The sequence below is a fragment of the Miniopterus schreibersii genome, assembly GCF_964146895.1.
Source record: "Miniopterus schreibersii genome assembly, chromosome: X".
In the NCBI taxonomy this organism is placed as follows: Eukaryota; Metazoa; Chordata; class Mammalia; order Chiroptera; family Miniopteridae; genus Miniopterus; species Miniopterus schreibersii.
The window spans coordinates 50,447,930-50,475,385 of NC_138104.1; the positions used below are offsets into that span (position 1 = coordinate 50,447,930).

General features: G+C 38.3%; 1 protein-coding gene across 1 annotated transcript in view; it reads left to right on the forward strand.

Moving 5' to 3' along the window:
* LOC308551508 (fibronectin type III domain containing protein 3C1-like) overlaps positions 1 to 18,802 on the forward strand; it is a 116,484-nt gene extending 97,682 nt beyond the window's left edge. The window contains exons 23-27 of the mRNA XM_081126063.1: positions 14,748 to 15,022; positions 15,365 to 15,577; positions 16,016 to 16,182; positions 17,417 to 17,538; positions 18,033 to 18,802. Of these exons, the coding sequence (XP_080982189.1) occupies positions 14,748 to 15,022; positions 15,365 to 15,577; positions 16,016 to 16,182; positions 17,417 to 17,538; positions 18,033 to 18,371 (1,116 nt within the window). The 3' untranslated portion in view covers positions 18,372 to 18,802. The remainder of the gene's footprint in view (positions 1 to 14,747; positions 15,023 to 15,364; positions 15,578 to 16,015; positions 16,183 to 17,416; positions 17,539 to 18,032) is intronic.
* Positions 18,803 to 27,456: the final 8,654 nt, after the last annotated feature.

Consider the following 27,456-nt stretch of genomic DNA (forward strand, 5'->3'; position numbering starts at 1 on the left):
TGTTGAGTATTTTCTCAAGTGTCTCTTGGCCATCTGTATGTCCTCTTTGGAGAAGTGTCTATTCAGGTACTTTGCCCATTTCTTAATGGGGTTGTTTGTCTTCCTTTTGCTGAGTAGTGAGTTATTTCTACACTTTGGAAATTAGCCCCTTACCAGATACATCCTTGGCAAATATGTTTTCCCAGACCATGGGGTTCCTTTGTATTTTGAGGCTGTTTTCTTTTGCTGTGCAAAAGCTTTTTAGTTTGATGTCATCCCATATGTTTATTTTTTCTTTTGTTTCTCTTGCCCTGGGAGATGTATCAGTGAAAATTCCACTATGTGGGATGTCTGTGACTTTACTGCCTATGTTTTCTTCCAGGATTTTTATGGTTTCGTGACTTACATTTAAGTCTTTTATCCATTTTGAGTTTATTTCTGTGTATGGTGAGAGTTGGTGGTCTAGTTTCATTTTTTTTGCATATATCTGTCCAATTTTCCCAGTACCACTTATTGAAGAGACTGTCTTTACTCCATTGGATGCTCTTGCCTCCTTTGTCAAATATTACCTGACAATAATGGTGTGGGTCTATTTCTGGAGTCTCTGTTCTGTCCCATTGATCTATATGCCTGTTGTTGTACCAATACCAGGCTGTTTTATTACAATGGCTTTGTAATACAGTTTGAAATCTGGTAATGTGATCCCTCTGAACTCTATTCTTTTTTCTCAAGATGGCTGCAGGTATTCGGGGTCTTTTTTAGTTCCATATAAATTTTCCAAATGTTTGTTCTAGGTCTGTGAAATATGCTGTTGGTATTTTAATAGGAATTGCATTGAACTTATAAATTGATTTGGGTAGTATGGACATTTTAATGATATTAATTCTTCTAATCCAGTAGCATGGTATATTCTTCCACTTGTTTAAATCTTCCTCTATTTGTTATTTCAGTGTCGCATAGTTTTCCAAGTACAGATCTTTTACATCCTTGGTTAAGTTTATTCCTAGGTATTTTATTTTTTTAGTTGCAATGGTAAATGGTATTGCCTTTTTAGTTTCTCTCTCTGAAAGTTGATTGTTGGTGTATAAGAATGCCATTGATTTCCGGATGTTGATTTTGTATCCAGCAACCTTGCCAAATTTGTTTATCAAATCTAGTAGTAGTGTGAAGGAGTCTTTAGGGTTTTCTATGTACAATATCATGTCATCTGCAAATAATGACAGTTTTACTTCCTCCTTTCCAATTTGGATACCTTTTATGTTTTCTTCCTGTCTGATGGCTATGGCAAGGACTTCCAAGACTATGTTAAATAAGAGTGGTGAAAGTGGAAATCCCTGTCTTGTTCCTGTTTTTAATGGAAATGGTTTTAGTTTTTGCCCATTGAGTATGATGTTGGCTGTAGGTCTGTCATATATGGCCTTTATTATGTTGAGATATGTTCCCACTATTCCCACTTTGCTGAGAGTTTTATCAGAAATGAGTGCTAGATTTTGTTCAATTTTTTTTTTCTGCATCTATTGATATGATCATATGATTTTTGTCCTTCATTTTGTTTATGTGATGTATCACATTTATTGATTTGTGGATGTTATACCAGCGTTGCATCCCCGGAATAAATGCTACTTGGTGGATGATCTTTTTAATGTATTGTTGGATCAGGTTTGCTAGTATTTTAGTGAAGATTTTAGCATCTGTGTTCATCAGGGATAATGGCCTGTCATTTTCTTTCTTTGCAGTGTTTTTATTTTATTTTATTTTAAAAAAATATATCTTTATTGATTTCAGAGAGAGGAAAGGAGAGGGAGAGACAGAGATAGAAACATCAATGATGAGAGTCACTGATCGGCTAGCCCGCAACCCAGGCATGTGCCCTGACCAGGAATCAAACCCCGATCGCCTGGATCCTAGGTCGACGCTCAACCGTTGAGCCAAGCCCAGCTGGGCCTTTGCAGTGTTTTTATCTGGTTTTCAGATTAAGATGATGCTGGCCTCATAAAAAGAGTTTGGGAGTTTTCCCTCCTCTTGAATTTTCTGGAATAGTTTAAGTAGAATAGGTGTTAATTCTTTGAATGTTTGGTAAAAGTCGCCTGTACGTCCATCTGGTCCAGGACTTTTGTTTGCTAGGAGTTTTTTGATTACTGCTTCAATTTCATTAGTAGGTATTGGCCTATTCAGGTTTTCTGCCTCTTCTTGAACCAGCTTTGGAAGGTTGTATATTTCTAGGAATTTTTCCATTTCCCCCATGTTGTCCAATTTGTTGGCATATAGTTGCTCATACTATTTTCTTACAATCCTTTGTATTTCTGTTGGGTCAGTTGTTATATCACCTCTTTCATTTCTGATTTTATTTATTTGGGTCCTCTCTCTTTGTTTCTTAGTGAGTCTGGCTAAAGGTGCATCAATCTTATTTATCTTGTCAAAGAACCAGCTCTTGCTTTCATTGGTTTTTTTGTATCATTTTTTTAGTCTCTATGACATTAATTTCTGCTCTGATTTTTATTATTTCCTTCTTTCTACTTCCTTGGGGCTTTTCTTGCTGTTCTCATTCTCGTTCTTTTAGTTGTTGTGTTAGATGGTTCATTAGATCTTTTTCTTGTTTCTTGAGATAGGCTTGTAATGCTATGAATTTTCCTCTCAGGACTGCTATCGCCGTTTCCCATAGCTTTTGGGTTGTTCTTTGTTCATTTTCGTTTCTTTCCATGATGTGTTTGATTTCTTTCTTGATCTCATTGGTAACCCATTCATTGTTTAATAGCATGCTATTTAGCCTCTGTGTGTTTGAATATTTTTGAGTTTTTTTGTAGTAGTTGATTTCTAGTTTCATGGCTTTGTGATCCCAGAAGATGCTTGATGTGATTTCAATCTTCTTATATTTGTAGAGACTTGCCTTGTGCCCTAACATGTGGTCTATTTTTGAGAATGTTCCATGTGCACTTGAGAAGAATGTGTATTCTGATACTTTGGGATGAAATGTTCTGTAAATGTCAGTTATACCCATTAGGTCTAGTGAGTCATTTAAGGTCCGTGTTTCCCCGTTGATTTTGTCTTCATGACCTGTCCAATGCTGACAGTGGGGCGTTAAAGTCACCTACTATGTTGTGTTGCTATCAATCTCCCCCTTAAAGTCCCTCAAGAAATTTTTTATATATTTAGGTGCTCCTATATTGGGTGCATAAATGTTTATACGGGTTATTTCCTCCTGTTGGATTGATCCCTTTAGTATTATGTAGTGATTATCTTTGTCTCTTGTTATGGTCTTTATTTTGAAGTCTATTTTGTCAGAAATAAGAATTGCTACTCCAGCTTTCTTTTCCTTTCCATTTGCATGGAATATTTTACTCCATCCCTTCACTTTTAGCCTCTGTGAGTCTTTTGCTCTCAGGTAGGTCACCTGTAGACTGCATATATTTGGGTCCTGTTTTCTTATCCGTTCAGCTACCCTATGTCTTTTGTTTGGACCATTTATTCCATTTACCTTTAAGGTTACTATTGATATAAACTTATTTAATGCCATTTTTCCCCTTTATGCTGATGTACCTTTCTCTCACTATTCCTTCTTTTTCTCAAAGCAGTCCTTTTAGCATTTCTTTCAATGCTGGTTTGGTGGTACTGAATTCCTTTAGCCTTTTTTTTGGTCTGGGAAGTTCTTTATTTCACCTTCAATTTTAAATGATAGCCTTGCTGGATAAAGCATTCTTGGTTGTATGTTCTTGCTTTTCATTACTTTGAGAACTTCATGCCACTCCCTTCTGGCCTGAAGGATTTCTGTTGAGAAATCAGTTGTTAGCCTTATGGGGGTTCCCTTGTAGGTCACTGGTTGTCTCTCTCTTGCAGCCCTTAATATTTTCTCTTTGTCCTTGACATTTGCCATTTTAATTATGATGTGTCTTGGAGTGGGTCTCTTTGGGTCCCTCTTGTTTGGAACCCTCTGTGCTTCCTGAACTTGTGTGGCTTTCTCCCTCGTCAGCATAGGGAAGTTTTCTGTCATTATTTCCTCCACCAAGTTCTCTATCCCTTGCTCTCTTTCCTCCCCCTCTGTTACTTCTATAATGCAAATGTTGTTTCACCTCATGTTGTCCCAAAGCTCTCTTAGACTGTCCTCATGCTTTTTAAGTGTTTTTTCTTTTTGCTGCTCTGATTGAGTGATTTTTTCTACCTTGTCTTCTAAGTCACTTATTCTATCCTTTGCTTCATGGAGCCTGCTTCTAATTCCTTCCATTGTATTCTTGATATCAGATACAGCATTCTTTATTTCTGTCTGATTTTTGCTTATGTTATATATTTCTTTTTTCATCCTTTCCCTAAAGTCCTCAATCTTATCCTCTATTGCCTTTTCTCTTTAAGTTCTTTGAACGTCTTCATCATCAATACTCTGAACTCTGTTTCTGATAGCTTGCTTAACTCCATCTCATCAAAGACTTTCTCTGTCGATTTTTCTTTTCTTTAATTTGGGGTTAGTTTCTTTGTCTCCCCATTTTGGTAGGTCTCAGTGTTTGTATCTATTTATTAGATATATTTGCTGTCTCCCTGTCTTGTGGGATGGAATTTTGTCTTGTGAATCCAGTGCAGCCTGGAGGTGTGTTTTCCTTATACATCTGAGCTCTTTGTCTAGGCGTGTCCCTTTTGTGGGTGTCCCTTTTTGGGTTTCTTTATGTTCTCCTGTTGTGGTTGGGTGTAGATTGTCGTTCACCAGTCCCTGGGAGAACTCTCCTCTCAGGTTGGCTTCTTCACTTTTCATTTCCCATTTTTCTTTTCCTATTCTATGTTTTATTTTATTCATTATTAATACTTTTTCTAATTTTTTTCATTTTTATTCTATTTTTTGTAAACTTTTTATTTTTATTTTATTTATCTTTATTGTTAAAAGTATTACAGATATCCCCCCTTCTTTCCCCATTGATCCCTTCCACGCTGCATCTGTGCCTGCCCCCCAGGCCTTCACCGCACTACTGTCTGTGTCCATGGGCTATGCACACAGGCATATAAGTTCTTTGATTAATCTCTCCCCACCTACTCACCCACCCCCACCAGCCCACTGAGATTCATCAGTCTGTTCCATGCTTCTATGTCTCTAGATCTATTTTGTTCCTCAGTCTATTTTGTTTATTAGATTCCACGTATGAGTGACATCATATAAAACTGAATCAAGAAGAATCAGAAAACCTAAAAAGGCCAAAAACAACTAATGAACACCAAGCAGTAATAAAAAAACAGCAAACAAAAACCCTAGTCTGGACAGCTCACAGGGGAGCTTTCTAATTGTTTAAGTTGCAGGGTTCAATAGTTTACTAAGAATTATTCCTGCTTTTTGGGATGAGCATGTATTGCTATGAACATTTCTCTTAGGACTGCTTTCACTGTGTCCCATATATTTTAGGTTGTTGTGTGTTCATTTCATTTGTTTCCAGAAAGCTTTTTATTTCTTTCTTGATCTTATTGGTAACCCATTCATTGTTTGATAACATGCTATTTAGCCCCCATGTGTTTGAATGTTTTTGAGTGTTTTTACTGTAGTTGATTTCTAATTTCATGCTCTTGTGATCTGAGATGCTAGATACGATTTCAATCTTCTTGAACTTGTAGAGACTTGTTTTACACTTAAAGTTATTATTGATAAATACTTATCTATAGCCATTTTAATTCTTTATGCCTATGTTTGTTCTCTCTCTTTCTACTTCTAATTATAGCAGTCCCTTTAACATTTCCTGCAATGCGGGTTTGGTAGCCTTTTTTTTTGTTGGGAAACTCTTTATCTCACCATCTATCTTGAATGATAGTCTTGCTGGATAGAGTAGTCTTGGTTTCAGATCTTTGTTTTGCATTACTTTGAATACTTCATGCCATTCCCTTCTGGCCTGTAGAGTTTCTGATGAGAAGTCAGCTGAAATCCTTATGGGAGCTCCTTTGTATGTAATAGATTGCTTTTCTCTAGCTGCCTTTAAGATTCTCTGTCTTGAATTCTTGGCATTTTAATTATGATGTGTCTGGGTGTGGGCCTCTTTGGATTCTTCTTGGTTGGGACTCTCTGTGCCTCCTGAATTTGTGTGACTTTTTCCTTCATCAGGTTAGGTAAGTTTTCTGCCATTATTTCTTGAAACAGGTTCTCTAACTTTGCTTACTTTCAACCAATTCTGGCACTCCTATGATGCGAATATTGTTACTTTACATTTTTTCACACAGCTCCTTTAAACTGTCCTCCTGTTTTTTAATTGTTTTTTCTTTTTGGATCTCTGATTGAGTGATTTTTTTCTACCCTGTATTCTAGTTCACTGATATGATCCTCAGCTTCCTCTAACCTGCTGTTTATTCCTTCCAATGTATTCTTTATTTCTGCTATGTCATTCTTAATTTCCTTCATAGTTTCCATATCCTTTTTCATGCTGTTGAGCATCCTTACAGTCAGTATTCTGAACTCTATATCTGATAGATTGCTTATCTCCATTTCATTTAGCTCTTTTTCTGGAGATTTCTCTTGTTCTTTCATTTGGGGCTTGTTTTTTGGTCTCCCCATTTTGGCTGCCTGTTTGGTTTTATTTCTATGTATTACATAGCTCTGCTAGGACTTTCAGTCTTTTTCAAGGGTCTCTAATGCAAGCCAATGTCATACACAGTTTGTGACTGGCCCTGAGTACCCTATTTGGAGCATCCACAACCCTGGTTTGAGGTATCCTCTGCTGGGGTTGGGTGTGGTTGGACAGGACCAAAATGCACACCAAAGTCTGCTTTTCCAAGGCCTGGGTCCTGAAACAGATCAGGCAAAGACTCAAAGCCCTCTGAAGTCTGCCTCTGCCTGCAGACTGATTAATCTGATTCTCTTAATGAAGTTCAGGCTGTAGAAACTCCACAGGGTGGGACAGCTGATTGTTATCAGTCTCTTTATGAGCTTCAGGCTGTAGAAACTCCTTAGGGTAGGGCAAGAGGTTTTCCAGCAGGGCCGTACAAGTGCTTCACCCTCCCCCCGCAGGCAAAAGCAGCAAAATGTCTGCCTGAGAAAGATGTTCTCTCCAGTTTGGGTGAATGGCTTGGCTCAGGAATCCAGAGGGGTGCCCTCTGAGCTCTATCTCTAGAGCCCACAACCCTAGATTCTCTTTGCACAGCTCCAGTCCACTCTGCCTTTCCTCTGCTGGAGCCCAAGGTGAGTGGCTGCACACAAAACTTTGTTCATTGGCTCTTTAAGAGTGTGCCTGCATTTCTAGTGGTCTCTCCCTGGCAGACAGAAACCCAGCTGCTTTTCACAGCCAAATGTTATGTAAGCACCTTTCTCAGTTCTGGTGCTCTTGGCTGGGAAGCCCAGCCTGCGGTTCAGGACCCAGAGTCCTCAGTGGGAACCCCCCACAAGTGATATATCCTCCAGATACTCAGCTGCTGCCTGTGGAACCCAGTCAGCCCTCTTGAGTCTTTGCACTTCCTACCCTCTCTTTTTTTTTTCTTATTCTATTTCTTTTACTTCTCTTCTTTCATACTTTTTTTTTCATTTCTTTTTCTTTTCTCCCCTAATTCCTTTGGTCGCATGTCTTTTAGTATTCTTTTTTAATTTTCAGTCCTTCCTGTGTGGTTGTTTTTATTGTTGCTGTTTTGTTTTGTTTTTTTCTGTGTTTTTGGTTTGGTCTTGTTTCATCCTGTTTTGCTTTGTCAGCACCTATATAAAAGTTAGCACAATATAGTCATCATTGTGACTCACAGTAAGCAAGCCTGAGGACTGAGCCCACTCACAAGTGTGACAACAGCCATCAAGACCCAAATACAGCCCTGGCCCATGTGGCTCAGTCGTTAGAGTGTCAGCCCGTGATCTGTAGGGTCACAGTTTCAATTACTGGTCAAGAGCACATATCTGGGTTGTAGGTCCAATGCCTGGCCCCAGTCAGGTCATGTGCAGGAGGCAACCAATCGATGTATCTCTCTCATATCAGTGTTTTTCTCTCTCCCCCTTCCTCCCTGCCTTCCACTCTCTCTAAAAATATATATATATAATCAACGCAAAAAAAAGATAATAAAACAGGAGGGCTCACTTCACCCACACAAGGGACATTCCTAGAGCACCCAGCTCAGAAGACCAAGGAAATTACACTACTAGGTTCCACAAGAAGGCAACCCCACCAAGACTGGGAGGCATATAAGTTGTATCCAATACACTGAAACAAACACAAAGAAACAGCAAAAATGGGGATGCAAAGAAACAAGCTCCAAATGAAAGAACAGGAGGAATCTCCAGAAAAAAAGCTATATGAATTGGAAGCAAGGAATTTATCAGAAGCTATTTAAAATGCTCAACAGCATGAAAAATGACATAGAAACCATGAAACACAACCAGTCAGAAATGAAGAATGCTGTAGCTGAAATAAAGAATACCCTCAAAGGAATTAACAATGTGTTAGAAGAAACAGGGGATTTAATTAGTGAATTAGAAGACAGGGTAGAAAAAAATCACTCAATTACAACAGAAAAAAAAAAGTACTTAAAAAAGTATGAGGACAGTTTAAGGGAACTTTGGAACAACATGAAATGGTAAATCAGCCCCATCATAGGGATACCAGAGGTAAAAGGAAGTGAGCAATGGATAAAAAACCTGTTTAAAGAAAGAATGAGCGGCCTAGCCGCTGTGGCTCAGTGGTTGGAGCATCCACCCAAGCACCAAAGAGTCTTGGATTTGATTCCCAGTCAAAGGCATGTACATGGGTTGTAGATTCAATCCCCCAGCCCCAGGCTGGGGCACGTGCAAGAGGCAACCAATCAATGTGTCTTTCTTACATCAATGTTTCTCTCTCTCTCACTCGCTCTCACTCTTGTTCTCCCTCCCTCTCTCCTCCTCCATTCCTCCCTTCTACTCTCTCTTAAAAAAAAAAAAAAAGTAACAGAAAAAATATCCTCAGGTGATGATTAACAAAAAGGAAAAGAAAAGAAATAATGACAGAAAAATTACCTACCCTGATGAAGGAAAAAGTCACAAAAGTTCAGAAGCACATAGAGTCCCAAGCAAGAAGAACTCAAAGAGGTCGACGCCCAGATACATCATAATTAAAACACAAACATTAAAGACAAAGAGAGAATCTTAAGGGAGGCAAGAGAGAGACAGTTAGTTATCTACAAGGGAGCTCCCATAAGGCTCTCAGAGGATTTCTCAACAGAAACACTACAGGCTAGAAAGGGAGGGAATGAAGTACTCAAAGTAATGAAAATCAAGGATCTGAAACAAAGACTACTCTATCCAGCAAGGCTATCATTCAAAATTGAAGGTGAAGCCCAGCCAGGCATGGCTCAGCGGTTAAGCGTCGACTGGGGATCCAGGCAATAGGGGTTCGATTCCTGGTCAGGGCACATGCCTGGGTTGCGGGCTCGATCAATGACTCTCTCATCATTGAGGTTTCTATCTCTCTCTCTCTCCCTGTCCTTTCCTCTCTCTGAAATCAATAAAGATATATTTTAGGGAAGAAAAAAATTGAAGGTGAAATAAAGAGCTTTCCAGAGCAACAACAAAAAAAAAGGCTAAAGGAGTTTATTACCACCAAACCAGCACTGCAAGAAATGCTTATATCTGACAAACTGGACTTCAAAGCAAAGGTCCTAGCAAGACACAAAGAAGGTCACTATATAGTACTAAAGAGATCAATCCAACAAGAGGATGTAACCCTGGTAAACATATATGTACCTAAATTAGGAGCACCAAAATATATTATAAAAATACTCCTGGAGGACTTTAAGGGAGAGATCAAAAGCAATACAGTCATAGTAGGGGACTTTAAAACCACACTGACATCACCAGATAGATCTTCCAGACCAAACAACCAACAAGGAAACAGTGAGTGACCTTAAATGACACACTAGATCAGATGGATTTAATTGATATTTACAGAATATTTCACCCCAGAGCTTCAGAATATACATTCTTCTCAAGTGCACATGAAACTTTCTCAAATATAGACCACTTGTTAGGACACAAAATAAGTCTTTACAAGTTGAAGAAGATTGAAATCATATCAACTGTAGTCTCAGATCATAATGGCATGAAACTAGAAATCAGCTACAATAAAAACACTAAAAAATATTCAAACAGCCAGTTGGGCATGGCTCAGCGGTTGAGCATTGACCTAGGATCCAGGAGATCAGGGTTTGATTCCCGGTCAGGGCACATGCCCGGGCTGCGGGCTGCAGCCAATCAATGACTCTCTCATCATTGATATTTCTATCTCTCTCCCTCTCCCTTCCTCTCTCTGAAATCAATAAAGATATATTTTAAAAAGATATATATTTAAACACATGGAAGCTAAATAGCATGTTATTAAACAATGAATGGGTTAATGATGAGACCAAGGAAGAAATAAAAAACATACTGGAATCAAATGAAAATGAACACAAAACAACCTAAAATCTATGGGACACAGTGAAAGCAGGCCTAAGAGGGAAGTTCATAGCATTACCTCAAGAAACAAGAAAAATCTCAAATAAGTGATCTAACCCTAAAACAAAAGAACTAGAAAGAGAACAACAAGAAAAACCCAAAGTAGAAGGAAGGGATTAATAAAGATCAGAACAGAAATAAATTACATAGAGACTAAACATAAAAAACAATACAAAAGATCAATGAAACCAAGAGCTGGTTCATTGAAAAGATAAACAAGTTTGATGACCCTGTAAACAGACTCATCAGAAACAAAGAGAGAGGACCCAAATAAATAAAAACAAAAATAAAAGAGGCAAAGTAGCCTGGCTGGTGTGGCTCAGGAGATCACAGTTCAAATCTTGATCAGGACACATGCCTGGGTTGCAGGCTCAATCCCAAGCAGTGGGATTGCAGGAGGCAGCCAACCAATGACTCTCTCCCATCAGATGTTTCTCTCTCTCTCTCTCCCTCTCACTTCCTCTCTCTGAAATCAATAAAAACATATTTTACCAAAAAAAAAAAAATTCCTGAAAACACAACCTTCCAAAACTCAAATGGGCAATGGACCTGAATAGGCACTTCTCCAAAGAGGACATACAGATGGCCAAAAGACATGAAAAAATGCTCAATGTCACTAATCATCAGAGAGATGCAAATTAAAGCCACAATGAAGTATCACCTCACACCTGCCAGAATGCTACCATCAACAAATCAATAAAAAGTACTGGCAAGGATGTGGACAAAAAAGAACCCTAGTGTACTGCTGGTGGGAATGCTGACTGGTGCGGCCACTACGGAAAACATTATGGAGCTTCCTCAAAAATTAAAAATGGAGTTGCCATTTGACCCAGTGACCACACTTCTGGGAATATACCCTAAGAAACCCAAAACACCAATCAGAAAGAATTTATTCACCCCTATGTTCATAGCAGCATTATTTACAATAGCTAAGATCTGGAAACAGGCTAAGTGCCCCTCAGTAGACAACTGGATACAAAAGCTGTAGTACATTTGCACAATGGAATACGGATGTAAAAAAGAAGAATCTCTTACCCCCTGATACAGCATGGATAAACCTAGAGATTATTATGCTAAGCAAATAAGCCATTCAGAGAAAGACAAATATCACATGATCTCACTTATATGTGGAACCTAATGAACAAAATAAACTGACAAACAAAATAGGTCCAGAAGCATAGATGCATGGAACAGACTGCCGAATATCAGAGGGAAGGAGGGAAGGGCAGTGGGAACAGATTAAGCAAAGGACTTATATGCATATGCCATGGACACATATAATAGGGTAGTGAAGACCTGGGTGCAGCAGGGGCTGAGTAGAGGGGGGCAGAGTGAGGAAAATGGGGGACATCTGTAATACTGTCAACAACAACAAAATTGGAAAATCAACCAATGTAATCTACTACACTAACAGGCTGGAGAAGAAAGTCCATATGATCATATCAATTTAGAAAGATACATGCAATCTCATTCTAAAATGTATATGAAATGTAATAAGACCTAGAATAAACAAATTAATCTTGAAAGAGAAATTTAAGGTGGAAGAAATCATTCTACCTAATGTTAAAGCTTACTGTATAACTATAGTAATCAAGACAGTGTAGTATTTTTTTTAATTTATTGCTTTGTTCAAAGTATTGGAGATGTTCTTCTTTATTTCCCTCATTGATCCCCTCAACTCTTCATCCACCACCCCAGGCCTTCACCATACTATTGTCTATGTCCATGGCTTATGCATATATGCTTATAAGTTTTTGATTAACCTCTCCCCACTCACTCTCCCACCACCACCTTCCCTCATATTCATCCATCTGTTCCATGCTTCTGTGTCTCTGGATATATTCTGTTCATAAGTTTATTTTGTTCATTAGATTCAACATATGAGTGAGATCATGTGATGTTTTTCTTTCTCTGTCTTATTTCGCTCAGCATAATACTCTCCAGTTCCATCCATGCTGTCCCAAAAGGGTAAGAGATCCTTGTTTTTCACACCTGCATAGTATTCCATGGTGTAAATGTCCCACAGCTTTTTTTATCCACTCATCTACTGATGGGCACTTGGGCTATTTCCAGATCTTAGCTATTGTAAATTGCACTGCTATGAACAAAGGGGTGCATTTCTTTCTGATTGGTGTTTTGGGTTTCTAAGGATATATTCCTAGATGTGGGATCACTAGGTGAAATGGTAGTTCCATATTTAATTTTTTGAGGAACCTCCATACTGTTTTCCACAGTGGCTGCACCAGTCTGCATTCCCACCAGCAGTGCACTAGGGTTCCCTTTTCTCCACATCCTTGTCAGCACTTGTTGTTTGTTGATTTGTTGATGGTAGCCATTCTGACAGGTATGAGGTGATAGGTGATACACCATTGTGGTTTTCATTTGCATCTCTGGTAATTAGTGACTTTGAGTATTTTTTTGTATGTCTCTTAGCCTTGTGTATGTCCACTTTGGAAAAGTGTCTGTTTAGGTCCTTTGCCCATTTTTTAATTGGATTGTTTGTCTTCCTTATGTTAAATTGTATGAGTTCCTTATATATTGTGGATATTAACCCCTTATCAGATATATCATTGGCAAGTATGTTCTCCCATACAGTGGGCTCCCCTTTCATTTTGTTGATGGTTTCTTTTACTGTGAAGAAGCTTTTTATTTTGTTGCAGTCCCCTTTGTTTATTTTCTTCTTTGTTTCCCTTGCCCTAGAAGATGTATCAGCAAACATATTACTATGAGAGACGTCTGAGGTTTTGCCGCCTATGTTTACTTCTAGGATTTTTATGGTTTCACAATTTACATTTAAGTCTTTTATCCACTTTGAATTTATTCTTGTGTATGGTGTGAGTTGGTGGTCAAGTTTCATTTTTTTTATGTACCTGTACATTTTTCCCACCACCATTTATTGAAGAAACTGTCTTTACTCCATTGTTGTTCTTGCCTCTTTTATCAAATATTAATTGAGGGTAATGGCTTGGGTTGATTTCTGGGTGCTCTGTTCTGTTCCACTGATTATATAGTCTTGTTCCTGATTTTAGAGGAATAGCTTACAGTTTTTCACCATTGAGTATATTAGCTAAGGGTTTGTCATGTATGGCCTTTATTATGTTAAGATACTGTTCTTCTACTCTTATTTTGTTTTAATCATAAATGGAGTTTGTACCTTATCAAATGCTTTTTCTGCATCTATTGTTAAGATCATATGATTTTTATCCTTTGTTTTGTTACTGTGATGTATTATTACATTGATTGATTTACATATGTTGAACCACTCTGTTCCCCTGGAATGAACCCCACTTGATCGTGATGTATTGTTTAATAAATTGTTGTATTTGATTTGCTAGTATTTGTTTAGGATTTTTGCATCTGTATTCATCAGAGATATTGGTCTATAGTTTTCTGTTTTTATGTTATCTTTGCCAGGTTTGGTATCAGGGTTATGTTGGCCTCATAAAATGTGTTAGGAAGTACTGCCTCTTCTTCAATTTCTTGGAAGAGTTTGAGAAGAATAGGTTTTAAATCTTCTTTGATTATTTGGTAGAATTCACTAGTGAAGCCATCTGGTCCTGGACTTTTATTTTTGGGGAGATTTTTGATGGTTATTTCAATTTCCTCACAGTTGTTCAGTCTATTTCAATTTTTCAGTTCTTCATAATTCAATCTAGGAAGGATATGTATTTCTAGGAATTTATTTTTTCTGAGTTATTGAATTTGGTGACATATAGTCTTTCATAGTATTCTAGTATGATCCTTTGTATTTCTGTGATGTCTGTGGTGACTTCTCCTCTTTCATTTCTGGTTTGGTGTATGTATATGAGTCTCTTCTCTTTTTTCTTAGTGAGTCTAGCCTGGGGTTTGTTAATTTTATTAACCTTTTCAAAGAACCAGCTTTTTGTTGTATTAGTTTTTGTGTAGTCTTTTTGTTCTCTATTGGTGACAATATGGATGGACCTTAAGAATATTATGCTAAGTGAAATAAGTCAGACAGAAGAAGTTAAGAACCATATGATTTCACTCATATGTAGAATATAAATCTGAATGCAACAAACAAACAAACAAGAAACACAAACAAACACTCATAGACACAGACAACAGTATGGTGGTTAACAGAGGGAAGGGGGACAGAAAGGAGTAAAGGGCACCAAATATATGGTAAAGGAAGATAATTTGACTTTGGGTGGTGGGTACACAATGCAATATACAGACCATGTATCATAGAAATGTACACTTGAAGCCTATATAATCTCATTAAGCAATGTCACCCCAATAAATTTAATTTAAAAAATAAAATGAAATAAAATTTATTTTATTTTTGGAGCAAAATGGTTTATGCACAAAAAAGAAAGTAATAATGAATCTCTAACATGGTATAATCTTTCAGGCTGTAAATATAGTTGGAGTTGGAATGTTTGGAGGAACTGGCACAGTAACCACACCAGCAACTGTGCCAGCAATAGTACCAAAGTTACATGAAGTTAAAAACAAAGTTTCTGCCAAATTGGCATCATCTTGCATTGCTATTCAGTGGGAGGAACCAGATTGCCATGGCTCTCCAATCACTGGATATAACATTCACTATGGAGACAGAAAAATGTTGACTGTTGGTAGAGTAACAGAGTGTCTTCTGAAAAATCTACAGCCTGACACCACATACAAGTATGTCACTTATATCTTACTTTGGGTAGATAAAAAACTTTTTGAGAATTTTGAGCAAATCTACATTTGTATGTTTTATATATTCTACATAGTTTCCTTTGAAAGAGAGTTTTACTGTTTTAGAAAAATCTGGCATTACTAAGAGTCAGTTTCTCCTCATCAAGAATTGTCAATAGTGATTATGCAAATTCAAGATTTTTGTCTCAAAAATTTGTCTCTAATAATTAGTATGATATGATGGTCAATATCATACATAGGCTTACTAGGGGTTTAGCTTAAAGGAAGAAATTTTTTTTTCTAAATATAAATTAGTGTAGCCTAATTTTTTCTTCTCACCACTAGAATCAGAATTCAAGCTATCAATTATTATGGACTAAGCCCTTTTAGCCAATCAATAAGAACCAAAACCAAGCCACTACCACCTGAGCCTCCACATCTTTACTGTGTGGTCTATGGACACCAGAGCCTCAAACTGAAGTGGGGTAACTCTTCAAGCAAAGGGTTACTTTCCAACCTTATAAGCTACAATTTGTTAATGGGAGATCAATCTGGCAGGTAAACTATTTTCACTATTTAACATGGATTCTAATAAAAATGTTTTAAAATTTCCTGTCTTAATCTTAAAATCTAAGTGGTTTCAGTGAACTAATAGATGTGAAAGCAGCCATTCCCATGTTAGATTTACATTCTTCAATTCCTACTGTTAATTTAGCTATTTTTGTCTCTTTCAAAACACTTCTTCCTTTATACAGCATACATTAATACCAGAAAAGAGAAGTTACCAAGAAATATGAAAGCCAGCACCTTGCCATTATGATATTTACAACCTGATTTTTTTTTCTTTTGTGTTTTACCTATCTGGTTTCAAGTTGATATATTTAGGACTTACTGAGGTTTTAACACCATGTTTTAAATTAGTTATATAGAGTTATTTGTACCGGTATGACTGCTGATTAACAATATTGCTTCTGCCATCTTGATTTCCACTGCCAGATTTTCTATCATTTACCATGGATCTAGTCAGACTCACAAAGTGCAAAGATTGAGTGAATATACTCAATACAAATTTAAAATCCAGGCATGTAATGAAGCTGGTGAGGGACCACTGTCTGGTATCTATACTTTCACTACAACCAAAACTCCACCAGCCACACTTAAAGGTAAGTGTTATAAGCCATGGCAATAAAGATTGCATTAATTTGAGTTTCAATAGCACATATACAAAACTCCACAGTAAGGTTTATTTTAAATATTCAACAATATGATACCAAAAGATACTAGTAATTATGGATTCAAAGGGCAATGTAAAATTAATGAGACTCCCAGAATCATATTTTTTAAAATATCTTTGAGATCAACTAATCCAGCCAATCCCTCTATCACCACAGCCATTTTTAAGAGGAAGAAGCTAAGACCCCAGAACAGTAAGAAACTTGACTAACACACTCTATGAGCCAGTGGCAGAGCCAATATTAGAATTATAAACTCCTTATTTCCATTGTAGTTCTCCTTTCACTTTGTCATGATAGTCATTCCTTGCTATATCTTGTATTTTCTCAAATGTACACAAAACTCATCAACTAACAGGTGTGATTATACTGATGAAAGCTGAAAAAATAAGACCATGTGAACTTAGTTTTTGATACATATTTAGTACAAATTCATAGCTTCATATTTGGTAATTATACATACTTGGTAATTTTTGAAACTGAATTTTCTCTCCTTATTTGAATAGTAAAATAAACTTTGGTTTGTAATACATAATGGGGCCAATTTACAGTCTTGAAAGCTTGAGTTTTGAGGATTTTTTTCTTCCAAGTTATGAAATTTGGTTGTTCCAATCCATTTACATGAGTCCAATCAGTATTCTGAAATCACTTATTTTCAGTGTAAAGCTAACTGGAACATATTGGAATTAAACATGACTGAGACCACAATAATGCCTTCCTCTCTTCCTACATATTTAAGCTCCATTTTCCTGAAATGTGGAGAGATTAACATAAAATAAAGATCCTGGGCTGCTTTATCACACAGTTGCTGTAATCCTAAAATAAAATTATTAGTGAATATTAAAATGCTTCCAAATATATGGTACACCATATAAATAAAATACAAGACATTATACCAGTAGGGATTAAACAATAGTAATAAAAGTTGTAATAAAAGCTTACTAGAAAAGCAAAAATCATTGTTCTTAAAGTTTTTATTACAATCCTTAAGATGCCTGATGGTATAGCAAAAAGGTTTTACAATAAGAACTATAACTATATATCTCTTAAGTTAAGCCTACGTGAGCTACCTTTTAATGACCATGGAAAATTATATGAGAGATTTCAATGTATTCAAGATCTAGGAAAAGATGAAACCCTCTAAACTGAAATTCTGTTTTTCTAGCACCTAAATTACAGCAGGTGAATAGCAATATTTGTGAGGTCAAATGGGAGTCTTTGGAGCCAATAAAAGGAGATCCCATTGTTTACAGCCTTCAACTCATCAATGAAAAAGGAACTCTCCTGGTAAATTTTTGCAAATTTAGTCTTTAAAATTTTATAGTTTTATATCCTGCTGGGGATTGGGTTCTTGTCAAGGAGTAAGGTGTTCTTACAGGATGTTTAAAGTAACTAAATCTTATCCAAAAGTCATATCTGGTCCCTAAAGTTTTATGTACATAATGCTTATTTTGGGACTTAATTAACTTATTCATTTAATATTGAGTGATTTGGTATTTCTAGGTTCCACTGACCATATATGCCAAACTAATTCCAAACCAAATGCAATTAAAGTTTTACAATTAGAAGTCTTTGTTATTTTCTACATTGAACAAAATTATGTAAGCAGTACTGGATCCTCTCAGGACATTAGAGACTATAAAAGTAAACTTTAATTTTTTGTGTTTACATATTCATGAAATGAATGGATTAATTCATATTTTTCCTGTTGTGGAAAACTACACTATGATATTCTATTTGGTAATAAAATATAATTTTCATTTTTACTCCTTTTCCATTAGATTTACAAAGGACCAGACACTTCATTCTCCTTTTCCAACTTTCTCACAAATTCACATTATCGCTTCAAGGTCTGCGCCGGACGCCAATATCAGAATTCTGCTGGGTTACAACAGCTCTGGGGACCGTATAGCCCCAGTGCTCTCTTCTCAACTCATAAGCAACAGCTAGGGACTGGCAAAGGCGGTGAAGGAAAGGGGGCAAGCTGCCCTAGTGAAGATAAAGATGAAAAGCCCAGGATAGAGATGAGCAATGATATGTGTATTCTACTCCTTATGATAAGATTTGCACTAGTTACCATTCTGTGTGCTGTTGCAGTTCAACACTTCCTAATCAACTAATGTATTTTTATGCATTTTTATCTTCTTAGGAAGTTCTAAAACAAATTACATCATATATAGAAATTGATAAATACATCTCTGTTCTTACTTAGATGTAAATCTCATTTGGTAGAAATTCTTACATTTACCTGACAGCAAAAGAACTACTTTACATTCAAGAAATTCATTGTGACAGACAAGATATCTTTAGAAAACAGGTCTATTTTAAATTTGAGAATTTTAGCAACAAAACACTTTCACTATTATGTAAAAATATCTAAAACCTCTCAGGAAAACTATTCCCTACCTTAATTTTCAAATGAATATTTTTTTTAACTTTTTAGAAGTATGAGAGCATAACAATATTTTGGGATTTTATTTAGAGCAAAGTGGGAAAAATCAATTCTACATGTCAACTTACATTCATGTGAAATAATAAAAAAGTATCTACCAACCTTCTGTACTGTAATTTTTTTCAAAGAAATATATTCGGGTGTTTGGCTTGTGCCCTGGTTACTTTGGTAGTGGGGAGTAGAAGTAGGGATGTGAGAGTCATTTTATATCATTCTAAACTCTTTAAATGATACCCAGTGTTGGTTACCCTCTAACCAGAATGATTAAACATTACACATGTGATGATTCACTTTTATATAGCATATTAAAATGATTTCTTCCCAAAAGTGATGGCTTCACATCCATTTCTAGTTACAAATGAATCATCTCTTCTTTATTCCCACAATCTATCCCCTAAGAGCTGTTTTAGCAATATTGCAAGGGAGACATTACCCACTTCAAAAGACTACCTACTCAATTTACAATAGCTAAGATCAGGAAACAGCCCAAGTGCCCATCAGTATATAAGTAGATAAAAAAGCTGCGGTACATTTACACACACAAAAAAAAGAAGGATCTCTTACCCTTTGGGACAGAATGGATGGAACTGGAGAGTATTATGCTATGTGAAATAAGTCAGAGAAAGACAAGTATCATATAATCTCACTCATATGTGGAATATAATGGACAAAATAAACTGATGAACAAAATATATCCAGAGACATAGAAGCATGGAACAGACTGAGATATCTCAGAGGGAAGGTGGGGGTGGGGGAGTGGGGATGGAGAGATTAATCAAAGAACTTATATGTCTATAAGCATAACCCATGGACACAGACATTGTTATGGGGAAGGCCTGGGAGTGGGGTGGATGCAGAGTGGAAGGAATCCATGGGGGAAAAAAGGAGACATCTGTAATACTGTCAATAATAAAGATAAATTTTTTTAAAAGACTATTTTCTTACCTTTAGTGAAAATGTTTAAATATCATCTATTTCAGAGTTCACTCTATGTTTTTCAAAACTGAAAATTATTAATTTGACACAAAAGTATTGATTTTTATGTGAGTTAATAATTTCGGCATATCCAGTGGAATTATGTCTCATTGAATATTGCATTGATGTGTGGTATGTTTCAGAATATTTGCTATGGTGGTTGTTTTCAATTTAGAGATTGAGTTATGGTCTAAAATATAGAAAACAAAATAGTTTTCTTCAAAATTAAATTGTGATAAAATATGAATACACTCTACAAATTATATCTGCTTCATATTTTAATTAAAGATTACTTAAAATGGAAATTTTAATGTAATATATTGTTATATATCAAGACCTCTCTACCACACAAATATTTTAAAACCTGCTAAAGAATTATATCCTGTTATTTTTCCTTTGCCTAGAGCAAATAGTTAATTAACATTTTACCTAACCGAAAACATTTTAAAGATGTGTTGAAAATCTCACCTCTTTAGTAAATTACTTTGAAAGGAAAATGGGAAATTGTCTTGATTTAAAATATCTTTTGAGATTGATAATTAAACTGAATACATTTTATTCTGCTAAAAGTAAAGTTTTACAGCTTATATTTTCATATACGTACATTCATCAAACTAATGTAGAACCTACTATTTACATTTATTAAAGTATAACTATCATAGGAAACATTTTAAATACCAATACAAATAACAATAAATATTCACCTACTATTTTTGAAATGAGATTTGAGCAAGTTTATTTATTTGGAATAATTATCCTTTTGATGATAGATGTTTATCTCTTCCCAATGAAACAAGAATAATAAAAACCAGTTCAAGATGCTTTTAATTGCCTTTTAAGACATTGTTTAATGAACAAAATAAACTGATGAACAAAATAGTCCCAGAGACATTCAAGCATGCAACAGACTGACGTATATCGGGGTGGGGGGCAGGAAGAGATTAACCAAAGAATTTATATGCATATATGCATAACCCACAGACACAGACAATAGTGTGGTGAAAACCTGGGGAGGGGGCAGGAGCAGGGTGGAGAGGGTCAACAGTGGGGGGCAGGGAAAGGGGACATCTGTAATACTCTCAACAATAAAGATAAATTATAAAAAGACATTGTTTTATGAATCTTGTTTCTGACTTTTTTCTAACATGGGAGCATTTTATATTTGATGTAGTGGGCTGAGTATCAGAAGGCTAATGTTCTATTTCTGTCTCTACTAATAACAAGTGGTGTGATCTCAAGCAAATCCTTTCCCTTCTATAGTCAATTGTGTAAAATATTAATAAATATATCTGACAGAATAGATTATCTTTAGAGTTCCTTTCACATCTAAGAGCCTATCCTGATAGATACATCAACTATAATACAGACATATTAAATTTGGGGAGATTAAAGCCACACTTCTATATAGCACTAGACAAATAGCAATCAGGCACAATTGTGAAGAGCTGAAGACACCTACTAGGTACCATCTTGGGTCCAATTCACTGGAGTTCCTATTCATTCTTGGACCCCAGATTTTTCTTGCCTATTTCCTTCTCCAGTGCTACCACTGATGGCTTTTTTGTTCTAGAACACTGGAAAACATAAAACTCTCCATAATATCTCAGCTACTTTCTTATCTATGCACCAAGCCCATAACTGCTTTTTAATTGTGTAAGAACTATTTACTGCTAGCTACATGAAAAAATAAAAAGGTGAAGAGGTCCTATCAGTGAATGGCCTTCCTTCTTAAAACACATAATCACCCAAGATTTGAACAAAGAAAAGCTCATGAAAAGGAACTCTTGGTGGAAATGAGATGATGTCAATGATCAAGTCAGATACACATAGTATCTGACTTTCCTTTGGGGAAAGTTCCCATTTTGACAAACGTTTATCCCACAGATGTTCACTGCTTCCCCTTTAATACATGTGTCTAATTGAAATTAAAAACCCCTGTCTGGATTACCTGTAAACAGGCATCAGGGATTTTACTAGGGTGATGGAAATGTTCTAAAATTGGATTGAGGTGATAGTTGCATAACTTGATAAGTTTATTTAAAATCATTGAATTGTACACATAAAATAGTGAATTTTATTGTGTGTAAATTATACCTCAAAAAAGTTATTTAATACATTTCTATACCACCAGGCTAGTCCCCATGGCCCCAAGATCCAGGGGTATTCCCACAGATCCAAGTTCTCAGCCCATGCCAGTGCAGGAAGATGCCCACAGACCCAAAAAACAGTTCATCCCCCATGGATTGCTCCAGTTCTGTGCAAGGAATAGGAGTCCTTAAAACATGTTTTTGAAAAACAGCAGGATTATGTGGGATACATGGCAGTGGGAGACTGAGATGCTGTTCTTAAAGGGCTCATACATAAACTCACTAGCTCCAAACTCCAGCATGGAGGGAGCAGTTCAAGAAGTACCTGGGTCATATAGGGAATAATTAAATTGACTAACTTCAGGGCAAAGTCCACAGTGGCAAGGATCAGTGGAAGCTGTCTAGGAACAGAAGCACTGGCAGGTGCCATTGTTACTATGTTTCTTTAGTTGTGCTCTACTTCCACCTGCCTGGTCCACTTCAGGTGGGAGCCAAATCTGTCATCCTCCATTAACCTGGCTAACATCATTCACCCCCGTGAGATCCCACCCCACCCAATGGGCTTTCCCCAGCTAGAGCCTCATCGAACCAGCTCTAGACTCTTCACACGCATGACAGCAAGCCTCAGCTTACATTGTAGTCTTTTCCAAGTACCCTCAAGCTTGGCACAAGTGGCCACTGCCCTCAGCTCATATCAAAGTCTTTCCCAAGTAGGCCCAAGGCAGGCCCAAGTGGTGGCTAGTCTTGGCTAACATAAGAGCTCCTACTAAGCAGCCTTAAGTCCTGCACAAGAGGCAGCCAGCTTCAGTTTGCATTGTAACTCCAATCCAGTAGCCCCAAGCCTGGCCCAAGTGACAACTTGCCTTGGCTCACATTTTAGCTCCCATAAAATGGCCCTAAGCCCAACACAAGCAGCAGCTAGCCTCAGCTCACATTGTAGCTCCTACCAAGCAGCCCTAAGCCTGGCAGAATTGGTGGCCCACCTCAGATTGCCTTTCCCAAGCAGCCCCAAGCCCTGCACAAGTGGGGGCTGGCCTCAACTCACATTGTAGCTCTTATCAAGAGATCCCAAGCATGGCACAAGCAGTGGCCAGCCTTGGCTCATGTTGCAACCTTTCTCAAGCAGCTCCAAGCTGAGCACAAGTGGCAATCAGCCTCAGTTCCCATCATAGCTCCCACCAAATGGCCCCAAGTCTACCACAAATGACAGCTGTCCAATTCTTGCATTGTAATTCTTACCAAGTTACCCCAACCCTGGAACAAGTGATAGCTGGCTTTGACTCATATTGTAGCACCCACCAAATGGCCCCAAGCATGGCACAAGCAGCAGCCATCCATGGCCCACACTGGAGCTCCACATCAAGAGGCTCCAGACCTAACACACTTGAAGGCCAGGCTCAGCTCAAAACAGAGACCCACTCAATCAGTTCTAAAACCAACACACCCAATTGGTGGCCTCAGCTGGCACTGGATCCCCACTAGAACTACTCCCACTTTCTGGGTCCAGTACTCACTAATCAGCATGTCAGAAAACTAAAGGCCAGTCCACACAGCCTGTTAGCCTGATGGTCAACCCACCCATTGATGTGACCAAAGCAACCATACCCAACTAAAACAGGAAGACCCATGCAAACCACACAGAGACACTCCTGCAGCACCAGGCTCTGGTGACCAATGGGGATTGCATCACTGAGTCCCATAAGACACCTTCTACATAGGCCACTCTTTAAAGATCAAGAGACATCACAGACCTATTTAACACATAGAAACAAACACGGAGAGATAGTAAACATGAGAAGACAGAGCACTATGCTCCAAATGAAAGAACAGGCCAATACTCCAGAAGAAAAAAAAGAAAAGAAAAAAAAACTAAACTAAAGAAAAGCATTCAACTAGATAAAAAGTTCAAAACAGCCCTGGCTGGTGTGGCTTGTTTGATTGGAGGATCAGCCCATACACAAAAGGGTGCAGGTTTGATTCCCGGTCAGGGCATGTATAGGAGGCAATCAATCAATGTTTCTCTTTCACATTGATGTTTCTCTCTCTGTCTCTCTCTGTCTGTCTTCCTCTCTCTAAAATCAATTTTTTTAAAACAGTTCAAAACAGACCACGGCCAGGTAGCTCAGTTGGTTAGAGCATTTTCCCAGTACACCAAAGTTGTGGGTTCAATCTCTAGTCAGGACACATACAAGAATCAACCAATGAATACATAAATAAGTGGAACAACAAGTCAATGTTTCTCTCTCCTCCCCCCCTCAAAAAGTAGATTAAAAAAAAAAAAAACACGTTTATGCCCGGAACGGCATGGCTCAGTGGTGGACCATCAACCTAGGATCCAGGAGATTGTGGTTCAATTCCTGGTCAGGGCACATGCTTGGGTTGAAGGCTTGATCCCCAGTTGGGGGCGTGCAGGAGGCAGTTGATCAATGACAACTCTTTTATCATTGATGTTTCTCTCTCTCCCTCCCTCTCTATTCCTCTCTCTGAAATCAATGAAGATATATTTAAAATTTTAAAAAGGTTAAAACAATGATTACAAAGATGCTAAACAAACTTGGGAGAAGAATAGATGAACTCAGTGAGAACTTCCACAAGGGACAGAAAATATTAAAAAAAGAACCAATCAGAATAGAAGAATAAAATGACTAAAAAAAAAAATACACAAGAGGAAATTAACAACAGATTGCATGATGCAAAACAAATCAATGATCTGGAAAACAAGGTACTGGAAATTAAAAAAAAGCACAAAAGCAGAAAAAGAATTTTTTTAAAAATGTGGATAGTTTAAATGACCTATGAGACAACATCAAGCATACCAACATTCAAATCATAGGGATACCATGAGGAGAAGACAGAGAGAAAGGAACACACACACAAAAACCTATTTGAAGAAATAATGACTGAAAACTTCCCTAACATGGTGAATGAAATAGGTATCTAAAACCAGGAAGCACAGAGAGTTTTAAATAAGATAAACCAAAGAGGCCCACACAAAGACACACCATAATTAAAATGGCAAAAGTTAAAGAGAAGGAGAAAATCCAAGGGAAAAAGTAGGTTTTTACATACAATGGATTAGCCCATTAGACTGTAAGGTGATTTGTCACAAAAAATTTGCAGGACAGAGGGAGTGACACCCTATAGTCAAAGTGATGAAAGGGGAACACCTACAACCAAGAATACCCTACCCAATAAGGTTATTCAGAACTAAAAGAGAGATAGTTTCCCAGATGAGCAAATGTTAAAGTAGTTTATGGGAGGGAAGATGGGGGCACTGTGAGAAGCAGCAGAGCGCCCCTGCTCCCAGCCACGGACTCGATTTACTCCTAAAATCCTACGTAGCCAGCTTGGAAAAACCAGAGAAACATACCTGAGTGGACAGAGTACGAGCAGGCAGCACTGAAGAAACACCACGGAGTCCAGTAAGAGAGGGGGGCATAGGAAGGGGGAATCCCCCCTGAAGCCTATGCTGGGCTCCAAGCCCGGAGGCTTGGAGGCTGCAAAGCTCCCTCCCCTCGGGAGTGCGGACTGACATCCAAAAGCATGGATTTCACATCCAGAGCGATGAGGGGGGAAGGAGCGCCCCAAACACAGGGCAGAGGGACGCAGGGAAACGGTAAGTCTGCGAGGAGGGGACAGGTTCTTCCTAGGAAACAAAGCCTCTAATGGTGGATGGTGACTTCCTAGCGAAACAAAGCTTCTAGTGGTGGCTGTGACCAGTGTCTAGTGCTTGGGGTGCCGACCGTAGGGAACGCTGTCCCAAGGTCTGTGGCACCCAAGTGGTAAGGGACCTGAGGACTGCGCTGACCATTCGCACACGGGGACCCTCTGCCTCCCTGTGGGGCATTGTGTTGAGCCCCAGAAGGCACTGAGTCTGTGTGGGGGCAGAGAGGAGACCTCCCATCCCCGAGCTCCTGGTGCCGAGACACTGGGATCTGTGACCAGTCCTGAGGGGCGCCTTGTGAAGCCGCCTCTGCTTTGCTGAGACCATCGGTGCGGGGAACTGCGTGGCACTGACTTTGGGTCCCCTCCCACTGGGTGCCTTAGTGTGCGGGTGGCAGGACCTTGCAGGGCGGACTTTCTGCCAATATGTTGCTTTGTGCCTCTGTGAGTTTGATCGTGGAACTGGTTGCCGCCTTCCCAGCATGAACTGTGCAGAAAGACCAGCGGAGGCTGGGATTGGCGTCTGCACAGTAGACGGTCTGAGGGGCGGGCCTGCTGCCACCAGCCAACCAGAGATGAGCAGGGAGGGGCAGAGGCCACCTGCCTCTCCTGCAGCCAGGAGCACCACCCCCAATAGGAAAGGGGCAGGTGCAGCTCACCAAAGCCCCAGACATACCCGCAGGGCAGAGTCCTGAGGGGGAAGGGAGAGCAGCTCACAGGAGGACATTACAAGAATAAGATTCTTAGGGACTGTTGTTGAGAACTGGAGGAAAAGCTGAAAACCCCTGCTGGGGGCTGGGCAGGCAAAGGGCTCACCAGAATGTTTTTTTAATCGAACCCACTGAGCCCAGGGTGCTGAAACGGCCCATACAGAAAAGGCAGCAGGCTGGGATCAATCTGAAGCTGCAGCAAGACAGAGCCTGGGGAACTAGAATCAGAGGACAAGGTAGGGACTAAGGAGCTGGTGGTGGAGCAGAGTCTAACTTCTGCACAGTGAGTGCCTGACAGTGAAACATCTAAGGGGAGTGATACCCTGAGCTACACTAGCCACCCTGCACCCTAAAGACTCTACAGAAGACTCTGGAGTAATACCAGGCAACTGCAAGGTTGCCAAATAGTTGACAAGAGGAGGTGGTCCACAAAGAGCATCAGATTAACCATCTATCTAAGGACACCAGAGCCAAACCTAGATGACTCCTCACATTGGGTGATACACCAGTACCTCCCAGGGAACTGAAATCAGCATACAAAACAGTGAGCCGCAGACAACACAAGCTGCCCAGAAGAAACTCACCTGATTGATTACATTTTTTTCTTCTGTTTTTTTGTTTTGTTTGGTTTTGGTTTCGGTTTTTTTGGTTTTTGATTTTTTTGTTTGTTTTCTGTTTGTGTGTTTGTTTATTTTTTCTCTTTTTTCCTTAGAAAGAAAAGAAAGGGGAGAAAATTTATATTTTCTTCTTTTTTTAAATTTTATAATAATTTTTTTTTAATTTTTTCTTTAAACATTTTTTAACTAAATTTTTTTCTCTTTTTTATAAAAGAATTTTGTCTTGCTTAGCTTGTTTTTTGTTTTGTTTTGGTTATTTACTTTGTTTTGTTTTATCCTTGCTTCTACTATCAAGACTTTCTTTTTCTTTTTTTTAAATATATCCTTATTGATTTCAGAGAGAGGGAAGGAGAGGGAGAGAGACAGACAGAAACATCAACGATGAGAGAGTCATTGGTCAAGCCCGCAACTCAGACATGTACCCTGACCGGGAATCGAACCCCGATAGCCTGGGCCCTAGGTCGATGCTTAACCGCTGAGCCACGCCCGGCCGGGCTCAAGACTTTCTTGATATCCCTGCTTAACGATTGGGACTTTATCATTATAAACAAGTTTACAGCTTTCCTCTATAGTTTCCACCAAATCTCTTACTTTTCTTTCATTCTTTTGTTATCCTCCCTTCTGTCTTCCTGTCTTTTTGTTCAATTGCTGGCCCTTCTTTCAGAAACTTTTCTCTGCTTCTGTTATCTCCCAGTAGCTTC